This window comes from Botryllus schlosseri, chromosome 3 (genome assembly GCF_051294905.1).
Source record: "Botryllus schlosseri isolate E-star chromosome 3, Bs_hap1, whole genome shotgun sequence".
Lineage (NCBI taxonomy): Eukaryota > Metazoa > Chordata > Ascidiacea > Stolidobranchia > Styelidae > Botryllus > Botryllus schlosseri.
This window is the reverse complement of record NC_137238.1, coordinates 17,213,958-17,229,848: the sequence shown is the minus strand read 5'-3', so window position 1 is coordinate 17,229,848 and position 15,891 is coordinate 17,213,958. Positions and strand designations below refer to the sequence as shown.

The window sequence follows — 15,891 nt, the reverse complement described above, 5'->3', positions numbered from 1 at the left end:
ATGCGGCACGATTGTTCAGAGCAAGTATTATATTAAGTGACTTTTCAAAAGTAGCCTACAACTCGTATTGGATTATTATTCTTATTGTGGTAAAAAGTAGTGGTGCCTTTCACCTGTGAGGGTCTGGAGTGCCACGGTCCGTAATTACATTCTAGTATAAGTTACTTAGAAATGTATTTCATCCTCAGCTATATAAATATAAAAAAGTAAAGAATCTGCGAGAACTATACAAATCGTCAAATTACTATCGGTTCCACTGCGGTCATTGCCCTGAATATTTCAATGACTTCTTTACCTCGGAATCAAAATCGCACAAAGTACATCACAATGGAAATGAGTGAGGACCGTTGGAAATCATATCTTGCACAGTTTAGTAGAAAATGGTCGACGGTTTCGGCGATACATATATTACAATGAAGACAGAAAGGAAATTGAGACCATGAAATTAAAAAAAATATATGGTTTTCTTTCGTCTTTATCGTTGACCAATATGTATTAAATCGATTAAAATAACTGAATATTTTCACTATATTCACATCCTTGAGTACCTTTATGAGCAATGTTGCCTCTTAGCTGCGCACGTACGCAAATGCGCAATACTGACACGGTCTCTGCGCACAGAAAATCTATGTTGCGCACAAGAAATCCGAAGTGATGACCTTTTATTTAGTCGTTACGCACTGCTGTCCAAGGGTTGGCGCAGTGAGTTGGTGAGTGTTCGCAGTCTCGTTGGAAATCAGAGGGAACATTGTTTATGGGGTACCTTACTTGTGTATGTGTGTGTGTGTGTTTTAGCGAAGGAGGTCAGTGCCCACCAGCCATGAACGGCACCGCACGTCACTGCAATTATGCGACACTCGGCAGTATAATAATAGCTATAGCAAATAATGAAGTCGTATTTATTTCAAAGGATATGGAGCAATTACATTTAGTACATTGCCTCGCATAAACTTCAGTAAAACCACGTATAAATTTCTAGTATCAAAAATTCACGTTTTTAATACAACCATGTACAAATATCTACAATCAAAAAGGCATCAATTTGATTGCATGCATTTGCCGTAATTTAAGTTAAGGTGAATTTTGGTTTGAAGGTTCAGCGGTTCGCGAAAATTTAATCTGAAGTTTTACCGGTCAGCGATGTCAAAAGGATTGAGAGCCACTCATGTGAAGTACAGAAAATATGTACTAACAAGTCTTTAACTTTTAGATTGTCGTTGGATAAAAGAAAAAAAGTATATGATGGATATTCGTGATGTCTCCGAACTAAATAACCGAGCGACAGTTAGACGAGGGAAAGAGATCGTGTCGGCAGAGGAGGTGAAGGACATCGCGATAAAAGTGATAAAAAAAACCAAACAAGCAGAAACTGAGCTTGGTGTTCTAAAGGGATTGAAACATGAAAATATCGTGAAATACATCGACTTTGATGAGATTGCGACCAATGGAGTGACTCCTTGTCTGTACATTGTCATGGAGCTATGTGATTGTAATCTGACAACGTTTATGGAAGATCGAAAAGACGAAGTCCTGGCATTTAAAGATTTCAAGTCCATTGGTTATCAACTACTCTCTGGACTTAATTACATACACGAACAGAGCCTCATCCACAGAGATATAAAACCAGACAACATTCTCGTAAACAATAATGAAACATTCAAATATTCTGATTTTGGAATAACCAAACGAATGATTCCACCCAAATCGTATGTTACGCAGACGAGAGCCGGCGTAGGATCAGAAGGCTACTTAGCGCCAGAATCATATGCAACAAATGCTAAATTGACTCAGGCCGTAGACGTCTTTTCTCTGGCCATCGTTCTAGCACAACTTGCCAGCGACGGCAAGCACCCTTACGGTACCGACGAGTGGAATTGGCGAGATAATATTCGTCACAACTAGAACTTGGATCTTGAGAATGTCGGCATTCCGATCACTGATGGGGAAAGACAGGAACTGATCAACTTACTTACTCGGATGTTATCAAAGGAGCCTACTGATCGACCACTGGCTGCGAAAATTAAAGAACATGAGTTTTTCTGCGGTGAGATTCTTGTAGTGACATATTCAGTTTTGTACGTCTTTAACGCCCATGAGCGAACACTGTAGTTTTTCAACCTGTGGGTCGTTTTCCTTTCCTGTGGGTCACGAAGGTGCAACCCAGAAACGCATATTTATTCATTTCTCAGTGCAAATCAATCATCAAAAAATGCTGAAATCATGCCGCTATCGGCTGACTGTCAACGTTATTACTCATCTAAATTCTCTCAGAAAAAAGTAGCTCATTTAAGTGGCGTTTAGAACGGACCAGCGTATCAAACAATTGCGTGGTATTGGACAAGCGTAAGACAGTTGTACAAAATATAACGGCAAAATATAAGTTTCAAAATTTATGCTATATAAACATAACTATGTCTATTTAGACGAAGGCCGAAAGTGCATTGTCTGCTTTGAAAACAAACCGGACATCGCTTTCGTTCCGTGTGGCCATATACATGTCTGTCCAGTCTGTGCTGAGGAACTGGATGCCTGCCCTACATGTCGTCAGCAGATCGAACACCGCATGCCAGTGTACCCGCTCTGAGGAACTTACCATGTCGAGTAATAATGGATCCGACAAGATTTCGAAGTGTAATTGATGGTTAATAGGAATTGTAGATGTGTGCATATAAGATCGTTCTGTAAATACGTGTTAATGATTCTTCACGAATAAACTAGCGTGGTTGGGATTTCTGTTGCAATAAATTGCTGTATGTTGCAACAACGGCGGTTGTTGATTCTAAAAATATTTGTGATTTTCGTCGGGTCAGTGTCCTCGATCTGAAATTGATGACTCCATTTACTTGGAAATACCAGAAGACGACGAACTCTAGCAGGCGTTGTATATATGCGTTCTTAGCTCGGTTTGGTGATAGGTACTGTTTGGTTATAGCACAAAGGCGACTGTATGTCGAATAAACCATGCTTCTTCAAAGAGAGTTCAGTCTATTTAATCACATGAGTGCCACATACTGATTTCGTTTCATCGTCCATATGACGATTAAACTGTTGGATGCAATGGGATCAGCAGTATCACCACCGATTCTTGATAAATCCCGTTTAGCCCTTTTAACTACTCACATGTCAAGTAGATTTGATACATCTAATAATTGCGGTCACCGCAGAAATCTCAAGAATCGCAGGGTCGGATACTAGACAGCCACAGGTGGTTAGTAATGAAATTTTCTGAGTAGCCATAGTCACAGTTAGTATATATTGCGACGGCATGTTTCATCTTTATTTCAATTATTCCAAGTAATGAAATAATATATTTGAGACATTTCTTTGAATTTCATTTTTGCTTCCCCAGTCATTTTAAAATTTTGGCACAGCATAATATCCAAGAATTTACAATTTTCGTTCGACTGTGGGATAAAATTTTAATTGTTATACTGAGTATGGGATTTGATTTTCATTCGGATGTTACTGGCCTCGAATATGTCATGAATAAACCCCCATGAAGTCGCCGAAATCAAGATAAATTATGGAAATGTTTTCAATCCAATTCCATTAGTCCATGGGTCGCCAACGCGGTCGCAGGTCGCCCGTAAGGACCAGATCAGTCGCCCTAGGTGGCAGTAGCAAATAATCGAATGAGAGCTTTGAAGATCTAAGTGGAGAAGGGTTCCACATGAACTGAAGTTAAGCATGGTTAGTCAACCCTAGAAGGGACAGAGCAGCTATTTGCTGGTTTTACTACACAAGACACACAACCACACCAGTACGCAAGACAATCGCCTATAACTGCAACACAAAACGACCCGAAGAAAGAAAGCACTCACAAGGAATGGAAAGAACTAGTAGAAAGGACCGCGGCTTCAAAAAAAAAGATCAACATCGAAAAGAAATGTGACCTCGGGCACTCTAGGCCGAGGTGGATGTCTGAGTGAAGGATCGCTACTGATGCGTGTCGTTCGGCATCCTCCTATCTGTCATCGCATCGCACATCGCATTGTGTCATATCGCATTGTACATTGTGTGTAACTTTTTCAGATGAAAATTATAACCCAATGATTGTTGTTGTTGTTGTTGTTGTTAACCGATAACAGTACCGCTCAAAATTTCGCCAGAGCATTATTTCACGTCAAACTAGTCGTGCTGGATGCGTTTGTGACGCCATGATTGGCCATCCAGAGTTAAAATGAGGTTTTGTGAACAACACGCAATATAATTATCGACAAATACATTCCAGAGCAGTTAACTGGTAACGGTAATTGCGCATGTGTCTCCGTTAATATGTAGACTGTCATGTATATAATTTTGAGCAAATGCGTCTATTCCCCACCAGAAACCTTTGATTTCCCCACCAGTGGGGAATTCCCCACCGTTTGGGAACCACTGATCTAAACAAATGCTTTCAAAGGATTTTCGATAGGATTTTCATGTACCTTCAATCACCGTTATTAATAACGATATAGATCAGGAGGCGATCCCGTGGCCGGAAAGCCAAATGTGACCCGCGGGAAGGTTTTGTGTGGCCTGCGAGGTAATTCTCGAAATTAGAAAGTTGCAACAAAATTATAGAGACATGTTCACGCAACCGTCGATATTGCTATGTCTACACGCCGAATAATCCTGTCCTTGCCAAATGAGCCCATAATATATGTGAGTCGCATATTTATTAATAGAAATCATTCATTACGAAAAATCTCGCGCTTCACGTGATCAGGGCATGCTGCACACAGCACAGTTTCATGACGTAATTCTTGTCAATTTTAAAACGTAGTAATACAAGTCTTGTTTTCAATGTTACGTAATTCGGTTCGCTCCTATTGGACGACTAAAAAAAGGATATCAACATTCCAGTTGCCCGCGCACTATAGTTCGTACATCTCATGTGGCCATTTGGCTGAGAAGATTCGCCCCCCCCCTGATATAGATAAAATTGGACATTATTTGCAAATTGCAATTCAGTTGCATAGATGAAGAAAATAGCAATATCCATCTTCACGATGCAGTCACAAATATTGATGCAATTTTTGGAGTTATACCATGATACTGTGACAGACTACTAGTAAATATATCGTTTGGTTCTGTAAATTGATGCAAATATAATCAAACGCTTTTCACTTGACAAAATTAGGAAATATTTGCAATGTAGCTGCGTGGGTCGAACAAATGATTGAGAAAGACTGCAAGTCTTAGTCTCTATGAACACTTGACTTAGTACATGTAGACCAGTGGTTCTTAACCTTGCCCACAGCGCCCCCCAGGGGGCGCTGGCGACTTTGAAGGGGGGCGGAAGCGCTCAGGGGGCGATATGGGGGGCGCTGGGCTCAGGGGGGCGGTATGGGGGGCGCTGGAGAAAAATAGCTTCGCAGTAGATGATGTGGTGATAGGACTTACTCTTAATGAGTATTCAGGGCAAATTAACACCGAAAACTTCGTTACATATAGCCTTCAAAATACATATAGGTTTGATTGTCCATGGGCGCCTAAATGACTGACACCGAATGTTCCTGTCTTGGCAATCTGAACTCCAGAAGACGAATTCCATCTGGCAGGGAAAATTATATATCAGTGAGGAAATACCAATCTGAAATTGGTGCGTATTTTAGTTTAGTACGGTTGGGCGACAGGGATATTCCTGTTGGGCGATATCCCCGTTGAGCGATTCTATATTTTTTGATATTGCAGACAGGGGGTCACGAAATAACATTATGCAACGAAGTCATACCAACGGCCTCGCCCGCCCGAACATGTTTAATTATTAGTAAAGGGCCCTACAGTTTTCAAGAAACCTCACAATGTTCGCTTCAAGTTTTGATGAGTCTGCGCACACTCAACAACTCACTGCGCTGACCCTTGGATAACAGTGCGTTACGACTAAAAAAAGGTAATAACTTCGGATTTGTTGTGCGCAACGTAGGCTAGATTTCCTGTGCGCAGAGACCGTGTCAGCACTGCGCACGTGCGCAGCTTAGAGGGAACATTGCACCTCACTCAGCTCTACCGGTAAATGTGTTTACATAAGCAGAGAGAGGATAAATATTGATCTCAATTTACATGCAATTCCAGATGATATTGACCAATTTAATCATTAATTAGTGAAATTTTTCGCGCTTCGCGCGACTAGGCGAGCATAGCTGCCTCAGTAAATGTAGATACCTGATAGGCTGTCAGCCAATAGCGGACAGCCTAATGGAGGTCTGGGAGTGAATCAGTGAAGTCTCCCGGAAGTTTGGTTTATCACCCGATGGGGGCCCTGGACCAACGTTTTTTTGTTTGGAGGGGGCTGACGAAGTGCTGTTACGGCCCTGGTAACGAATAATTGTACCTGCGGGCACGCCCGAATATGTTTAATTATTAATTACGTGCCCTTTATTTTCCTATACAACAGCTCACTCAGTGCTACTGGTAAATCTGATTACGTGGGCTGAGAGGATAAAAAGTTTATAGCGAGTTATATATGTAATTACCACCTTTCCATTCATGCATTATAGAAAATTTTGGTACCTAGGGCGACCAGGCCACACAAACTTTGCTGACCATCAAAATCACGATATGGGGCTCGTTGGGGCGAAGCTCTCAGAGGTGGGTGGGCAAGGCAATCGTTTTTAGGGTGGTTGACGAAGTGCTATTACGGCCCTCCCTCTTACTCATTGTCTTTATTACATTCCTTACAATATGAAGTTGGGGGGCGCTGGAGCACGATAATTTTTGAAAGGGGGCGCTGGAAGAAAAAAGGTTAAGAACCACTGATGTAGACTATAGACCAGGGGTGGGCAAACTTTTGAGCTCGCGGGCCGCATTCAACATCTGAATCCATTCGCGGGCCGCACTATATAAAATTGGGATTATAAGCCAAAACGCAATATTAGTATTTGATTATATAGTGAGGACATGGAGCTAATATATGTGCTTATTTAAAACAAACCAAACATTGCCTTGATGATATCGTGCGCGCGTCAGGAACATAGTGACGAGATTTCATAGGCTGGTCGACCTCAATAACCAATTTGTCAAAACTATAGAGATGAAATTCGGTTGTTCCGATTCTTAGAACAGAATTGAAATTTAAATCTGTGAGCAGTGATGTGTTCATAGCATAGATTTACTAATTCCACTTGTGGTTCAGTTCCAGGACACATGAGTCTGACAGCATCATACCCATGCTAGCTTCAAACGCGCTTCTACTATGTGTATATAAAATATAAATACCCCGATTCTACGCATACAGAAAGCGAATCTACCTAAGACACCCACGAATCGTTTTTTATAAGCACATCACTGAAATAATTAAATCTGGAGTGGCCAATCTGAAATCCCACTCGTGATCCAAATTGTGTCAATCTCGTTTAGGATTTCTGTGATGTTTAGCAATTGAAACCTTTCAAACTGTGTGGGCTTTGAGATCGGGTTGTCGCTCCAGAAATTAAACATAAAATAATATAGGAAGTATTTACCTTAGAACAGTGGTTCTCAAACTTTTAGAGACACGCCCACCCCCGTATGATGGTGAAAGTTTTCGCGGCCCCCTTATCGTCATATCACAAAACGCAACCAGAATGCTAGCGAACCTAACGGATAGTTTGATGGCATGGAAGGTTACGCCTGTTGATGAGAGATTTTTAAATATGAAATTCAGACTAAATACAGAGCAATAATAATGAATTGGTCGTGAATTGCGCGCAGCGCGAAAAAAATTTTCGCGACCCCATTCAGATGCTTCCACGCCCCTCAGTTTGAGAACCACTGTCTCAAAATTATCATGGTGAAATATACCAAAAAAAAGGTTAATCATGTCCCTGCATTAATTCGATTTTCAGTACCCATTTTATCAATATTTTTAAAAACTTTCTTTAGACTCTCGCGGGCCGCACAGAACGGTGTTGCGGGCCGCATGCGGCCCGCGGGCCGTAGTTTGCCCACCCCTGCTATAGACATATGCTATTTGACTACTACCTAAATTTCAACAATAATGATCAATGTCTATTAGTTAGAGTGTGTGTGCTTAGTCAGTATAGTGTGTACTGAGAAAATTAGTAAGTTACATCTCTGTATCAGTGGCTGACTCATACACAAGAGTTAAACTTCGATTGATTTAGCTACATTTTAACCACACGGGATTAGATATGTCATGTTTGAATGATTCATGAATATTTGGATATTTGACAGTCCATGTTTATCAAATATGAAGAAAGGAAGGATATTTGAAAAGGCAATCTTTCATGTTAATTACGTAGTGAATAATTCGAGCTGTGCCACAATGAACCAATTTTGCATGCCATCGTTAATATGTTTAATGGTTATATGATAGTCATTTAACCGTTACTGTGACATACTATTTTCGAAGTAAATTATTGGTATTACTGTTGGAGTCGGTAGGTTTAAAGACTCAGGAGTCGGAGTCGGAGCCGGACTCGGTACGTTTAAAGACTCAGGAGTCGGAGTCGGTATATTGAAAATGTGTGGAGTCAGAGTTGAAGTCGGTGGTAAAATTTACCGACTCCACAGCCCTGGTTATAGACCCCCCCCCCCAAAAAAAAATAGTCGGTTCAACAGCTACAGCACAGATATTTCGTCAAAGTTTGAACTATATTTTTAAATTTCAATGTAAATCCAATATGACGTCACAATTCAACATTCTGGACGTCGTTACTAGGGCGTTTTTTTACCTGAAAAAAAGGAAAATTTTGACCTAAAAAATCCAAATTTTGACTTTTCTGACCTATTAAACAAACTGAATTTTGACCAAATCTTGACCTAACCTATGCAAATTAGGTGTTTTCCCACATAATGTTAAAATTGTACCAGTTATCTTCATTTCTGGTTGGAACTGGCTGTCCTAACAAAGCAGTTTGGCCTGAAAAAAAAACGATTTTGGCTCAGAAAAAGGCAACTTTTACATGAAAAAAACAACATTTTAACGAAATCTGGCCATATGAAGAATTCCAGTGGTTACAATATGTATCATGGTAGAAATATTTTTAAAAAAATGTAGTGCAACGAGAGATACTTCCCTTGGGTAGAAAGTGCATGTGCTTACTAAGAAGCTTGCAAAGGGCGTTCAACAGCAGCAGTTGGCTGACGACACTCAATTTGTGCGTACACTTCTCTTCTGGTGAAACATCGTGTTGCTTCATTGTGACAATGTTGTCAACATCACGATTTTTCATCATGCGCTTCTTAATATAAGAATGATGCCCAAGAAGTCTTTTCTTCAGTTAGGATATTGTGGTACGTTGACCATATGTCCACCTATTTGTTTTATTTGACCGTATATGATTCACAATTACCAAACAATTAGCAGTTTACAACGCTAGGCCTATAAAATAGGCTACAAGCTGTAAAATATCAAATGACAAGTTCACCGACGGTGCAAAATCTACGATACAAACGACATGCAGACATCAAAAAAATTTTGACTTTATGAAAAATTTTTGACAAGTTTTGACCAAACGCTACAATTTTGATAAAATTCTGACAAATTTTGACATGTCAAAAAAAACCGCCCGAGTCATCACCTAAAACAAAACAGAAAAAAATATTCCGTTTATACCGGCGATTTGTATTTCCGAAATTATAGCGTTGGAAGGCAATATGAATGAAGTTCTTCGTTAAGATAAGTTGAGCAAGAGATAGCCTACTTCGGGCTATTATTGAAATTTTATACATGCTTGCTTAGATGTGTATTGATAGTCATAAGGTGTTTCGAATAGCAGTTCAGTCAGATTAACTGCTGTTTGCGTTAGGCTTCTATAATAGAACTTGGTGTAAATGCTTATAGTTTTCCGTGGCCTGAAATGTCGGATTGGCGCGGCAGTGAACAGCGTGATACTTGTCAAGTTATTAGTGCTCTGAACGTAATGCGTACTACCGGTCCGTTGATATTTTAATGCTAAACCGCGGAAGAGTGTCGGTACCCCTCACGGGATCTTGGCGTGTTGTGGTTATGGCTTTGACATCATTTGTTAGTGCATTCATTAATGTATGTACAATTGTACATTAACGAAACATGGGTTATGCTCAACCCATCTATTTTCTTTGTCTGCAATATCTGTGACTGAATTTACAATCATGGATGTTCGTTACAACGGTTGGCATTTCAACTGTTCTGCCAAATACTTTATCTTGTAATATTTTCCGATAAAAATTTGTGATACTCTTTTCAGTTAATCTACGAGTTATTTTGTTGCTATATTTAGCCTTTATTTTACGATGAAGACTGAAGCCACGAAGTGATTGGGATATGCCCAAATATCAGTATAAGTCTGATGGTGAATTGAAAAGAATCAGTGCTAGCCAAGGCAGCAGTTTATAACATATCGTCCTCTTAGCATCTGTTCAACCTGCATCAACAATAGCCATGATCAGCCGATTATCACTGCTAAGGATATCCGGCTGACAGTAGCCAACATCGCACGAATACGAGGCCAGTGGAATTACCCAGATATCAGAGACTACGCTAAGCCTAAACTTGGGAAAAATCCTTCACAAATGGCCTCTGAATGAAGTTAGTGTGCCACTCCGTGAGTAGGCTGCTGATGGTAGCTCCGCGTTGCTTGATCCTATTCTTCCCACCAAGGCAGCACAGACTTATTTGATTAACCAGATTTTGTCTGTATTTCAATTCAAGAGAAGGAATAGTTGTATCAAACTTGTACCGGAAAGAATATCTCTGTATCTCGAGTGAAATCAATATGTCATTTTATGCATTTTATATGACTGTCTGTCTGTATTTGACCGGTATTTTGTACGTATATGCTCGTGGTGGACTTTATTATAACTAAAACTATAAAACTATAATGAAAACGTATTGTCAAATTGTGATGTCTTACAACATAAGGGTCAGTATGTATGCCAGAAAGCAACAACGATTCAGGTAGCGATAGGGCTAATAGCGGTTGTAAGCTGCAGTAGCGAGAGGGTTAATGGTCGGCAATAACGGGTTAATGAGTCTGCGGCAGAAGTGCGAAAATTGTTTCTTTTGAAGCATGATTTTGACATCGAATGCGTATTATACGCCGGGCGGTCGCTTCCCATTTTGTTGACTGGCTATGGAAAACTGGTTGTTGTGGTTGTTGTTGTTGTTGTTATTATGATGGCTGGTTCGGGAGGTGCTGTCCGAAGGCAGAAGTACATGCCGTCACCTGATCATAGTGGCGCATGGTATCTATAGAGACTGTGATGACGAAGAAGTGTCATCAGCTTGCCGAGCAAGATAGCACAACGGTATGCGTCAGGTAGGGTCAAACCAAAGACTCAAAAACGGGTATCTCAGGCTATCCCGCTAGGCGCTCAGCATCCACAGATGGTATGTTGGAGAAAATGGTGGTGGCAGACTAGATGACCTTATTTGAAGGTCGCATCGCATCCCCATCGTCATGTATGTATGTATGTATGTATGTATGTATGTCTCTGTACGTATAGGGGGAAGGGGTGCTTATCGGCCAACTTAGGCCTTTTGCACCATGCCTGTTTATTCATGGAACTGTATGTCCCCAGTGGTCGATATAACAAAGTCTAACTTTGCAATAGCGAGCTAAACGAAAGTGGAATATTGTATACGTGCGGATTGAACTGAACCACGGGGCGAGCTTAGCGATCGCATGATGTAATAAAATGCTGAATCAAAATCTCCATCGTCAAAGCATCTCGATGGTGCAGGGAAACTAAATCTAATCTACCCTTCCCCCCTTTCTTGCTAGCTCTCTCTCTCTCTCCCGAGTCGAAAGGTTTCGAGTGGAATAGAGTCTACAAAAAAGAAAAAAAGCTTGAAAATTTTCATTTGCACCTAGCTCGACAATTTTGTAAGCCACATGGTGTGGCAGCTATGACGATGAACAAATAAGAGTCAGATACCATTGTTGTACCATTGGTTATAATATTTGTATTACTGTGCCCTATTATTATGTTCCAACTATCCTCCCACCGTTCAGCCTGTAGCCATTTAACTTTGTTTTCAACTTGATTATGTCGTCAGAAATAGTTTCAAGTTATTTTAGCATGACTTTTGTACTCCAATAAAGCAGCTGACTGGATGATCTGCGGGTGCCTCTAGGTCGGGATAAGGTAACTAAATACTTTTTTTTCACTAATGGCAGATTTAGGAAAACGGATACATAAAGCTTAATATATATGAATCCTACTGAGGCAAGAATCTATGCCGGTTGGCATTTTTACGCGAAAACAGTGAAAATCCATGTAAATCGCTATTTTCACTGCTCTGCGTCTATAAATAATACCTTTTTGTTAATATTACGATCTTACCTTTACCTCGACATCACTCGCATACTTCCAAGGTAATAATAAGTCGTTACTGTGGGACAGTAATAGTTGTCCTACGGAACGAGCCGCCATTGGATACTAGGTATAGGCCTATTTGATTTCGCGAAATCGCCTCATAATTAACGTCTTTTGATACTTCTGTATTTGCAGACTTCTATCTGTCGATAGGTATTGGCCCATTTCCCCTTGTTTACTACACACTTTCTGATCTACTCTCACTGCTGGCGTCACTCAAAAATGTTCGAATGAAGAGTCGCTGTTTCGTAATCAAGCGCTATCCGATCACGCATCCTTTAGTCCGTTCTCAATCTGTCCTCTGATATCATGCTATAAAGCAGTGGTTCTTGGACTTTTTAGACCGCAACCCAAATCTGAGGATAGGTGGCATCTCGCGACCCAAGCCACAGGCATCGAAAATAATGATTTTTAATATTAGTACGGGCTAGCTACGGGCATGTTTGACATAGAGAACGCGCAAACAACAATTGTAGCCTACGAAACGCAGCTATGATACATTTCTGACGCATGCAATTTCAAATTGGGGTGCATTATTTTCATGTGCATTTGTCCTACAGTCTACTCAGATTGCAAGGACGGGACTATTTGGTACCGACCGGACATATCAACATCCAAGGTTTTGGTCAGCCAAGGACGGTCATTTTTGACCGACGTTTTATCGCCGCCGATCTTTTTGGCATCGTACTTTGCCAAGCCGTATGTTGACGATAACTTTAAGTCTTCATTTGCGCCGGGCGCGGAAGGGGTTCACCACGAAATACCTGTGTAACCTACATACGTTCTTTGTACCCTCAGGAGAAAGAGCTAGAAAGAATTGTTGCGTCACAAAGCCAAACCCGATCACAATCAATAATTCGAAGCAGATGTTGGGAGGTTCCAGAGCCATGATTAGAATAAAATTTATATTTTCGTAATCAGTACAGCATCAGCGTTCCATTGATATACGTTTTATCAAATTTAGCGCTCACCAAGTTGGTCAAATATGGCTGTATAATTGGCTTTAGCAAAATGGAAAGTATGACGCAACTGAAATGCAGTAAGCCGTTCAATCTCGCTGTGTCCACACCATTTGGGACACTATGTAGAAAATTACTACTTCCACTTTGTAATTGAGTAGAAATTTACCTTTCACCTTCTGACAACTCCGATCATTTTGATCCCCATATTATGTCGAGTACCTATATTAAATTTAATATAACACTGATTTATATCTAGTATAACCAGTGGACCAAAAAGATAAATGTACATGATATCGTGAGAGAGATATCCAGGGAAGAAATGCGACATGGAAAGCAAGGTTAGCACACATATGGTTGAGAATAACGAGGAAAAAAATTTCATCATTCTCAAAGTATGAATCAGACATGGGGTGATTACTTCATGAATGTAATCAATCGCGATTACGATTACTTCTGAATCACGTGATTACGATTGCGATTACGATTACAGCAAAATCAGGAGTTAATCGATTACGACTACGATTACATTGGAAAAGTAATCACGATTACTCACGATTACATTAATTTTGCTTCTTAGATCTAATCTTAGAACAAGGGTTCTCAACCGGGGTCAGCGAAGCATTTTCAGGGAGTTCACGAAGTCTCAAAATAGTTAATATCACGAGGCAGTTTCGCTTCAATAATAGTAAAACTCCAGAGTTCACATCAACAGAATGGAAGTCTGAGATGAAATATCCTACTGTGCAGACTCATTTTAATTGCTAAATTGTCAATAGCCTACTGATACAAACATTTTGCTGTTTAGATTTGTTTTGTTGGGGATTGTGGGAAAAAGGTGGATGAGTAAGGTTCACGGTGACTTCGAAATGTTTACAAAAATCCATTTTCTCCTGCGATATATATATATAACCATTTTACATAATAACTTCAAGATAAGCAGCTAGATAGAAACGACCAGGCTTGAAGTTCATTAAAAATTAGTTTGTCAATTTTGGGGCCATATTTGTTTCGATCATACCCAAATGTGTCGTCGGAAGCGTTACGCGTTATTATTACATTCGCAACCACCTCTATTTGTGAAAATGGATTTTCGGCACTTGGTAATATCCTATTGAAGGCGCGGATCTTCAAGACATGACAACGTATTTCAAGAATTGCAATTGCAGAATTCGCTTTGAAGTAATAGAAGTCAACTCAATTTCTACATGGATAGTATGATCTAATGTTCAAGAAAAGTCATTTTGTTGCTGTTTATCACAAATCCTACAGTTATCATTTGCACAAGACAGATGACGATTGCACGATAATTGAGCTAAAATTGAACAAAAACTTTGTGGGGGTCCGCGGGGGTCCCTGACGGTCCGAAAGTGGTCCGCGACGGTCCGAAAGTGGTCCGCGAAGACAAAAAGGTTGAGAACCACGGTCTTAGAAGATACATTGGAAGACAATATAAGGAATTAAGGATTGCGATGAAAAGGCCCAATGAGATAACAACTTACTTCGTAAATGATACGTCATTTCCTTGTTACCTCGTATTTAACCCATTACCCCACTCTATAGGGCACGATTTATCGCACCCAATGAATTGCATTTTTGCCAGGTTCGTAACTGTGCTTCCCAGTAGGGTGGGAAGCGAGCTCGAAGGGAAGTCAAAAGTATTTCAAAAATCAATATAAATTATAGAATATTTTCGAGAGATTATATTCACTTCGAAATTTTCTTCGAGCTTCGCGAGTTATTGTCTCTAGTTACCTTGATTTTGAAATGCATACCCCTCCCCCTCAAGAAAAAGGTGTGATTGATAGGAATAGGCATTTCGGTGCCGGTCATTACCGCGCCATAACACACCATATGCATTTTCGGCAAACGTCTAACTCCACGAAGTGTGCTACCAAAGACCTTGGCCGGAACTTCCGGTATATGTGTACTATGTAAATGTATGTAACAGAGGGAGGTAACGAATCAACAACATAAAATAATATTATACTAATATACCAATAGTTATAATTATGAATTACGCGCGCCAGCTCTACAGGTAAATCTGACCATTGGGGGCGGTGAGAGTATAGTAATTTAATGCAATTAGCAATATTATTAACGAAATGCAGTCATCAACTTGAAAATTACCAGGAGCACCCTATATGGGCGCCAAAGACCGACTTTTAGAGCGGGTGGACGAATCGCTGTTTCGGTCCTGATTCTAGCTGCAACCCACGCTTTAACCTGGTGTAGAAGCGGATGGCTATGGCGGCCAGACTTGGGCAACTAGAAAATTTTCAGCTTTACCAAATTAGATTATAATTAGATTACTGGCATTTCGCTCTAATTTAGTGAAATTAGACAACTAGAATTATCTAGTTGTCCAAGTCTGATGGCGGCAGGTTCGAATGTTGGGTAAAGAATTGCGAAATAACGATTGGCGCCCGTTTCAAATAGAGTCATATGAGAATAAGATAAAGTGGACCTGGGCATACAATTCTGTAGTCCACTTAATACATATGCTACAAGCTGCCATTACGAGAAATGACAAAGAACGGCTTTGTTATGATATATACATATCAGCAGGTGTTGATTGAATGCTTCGTTGTGGAAATCGTAATGTTTCATTTGACGAGTATAAAATTTTAAATCTTCGTCGGGTGGT

The 15,891-nt window shown here is 40.2% G+C and overlaps 2 protein-coding genes across 3 annotated transcripts in view; both read left to right on the top strand.

Annotated features, from left to right (window-relative positions):
- The window catches only part of LOC145434997 (serine/threonine-protein kinase STK11-like), a 104,158-nt gene extending 102,126 nt beyond the window's left edge, over positions 1–2,032 (top strand). Inside the window, exon 3 of the mRNA XM_080312248.1 lies at positions 1,211–2,032. Within this exon, the coding sequence (XP_080168374.1) occupies positions 1,211–1,902 (692 nt within the window). The 3' untranslated portion in view covers positions 1,903–2,032. The remainder of the gene's footprint in view (positions 1–1,210) is intronic.
- Positions 1–15,891, top strand: part of LOC145434995 (microfibril-associated glycoprotein 4-like) — a 180,765-nt gene that overhangs the window by 141,187 nt on the left and 23,687 nt on the right. The gene's annotated exons all lie outside the window — the stretch shown is intronic.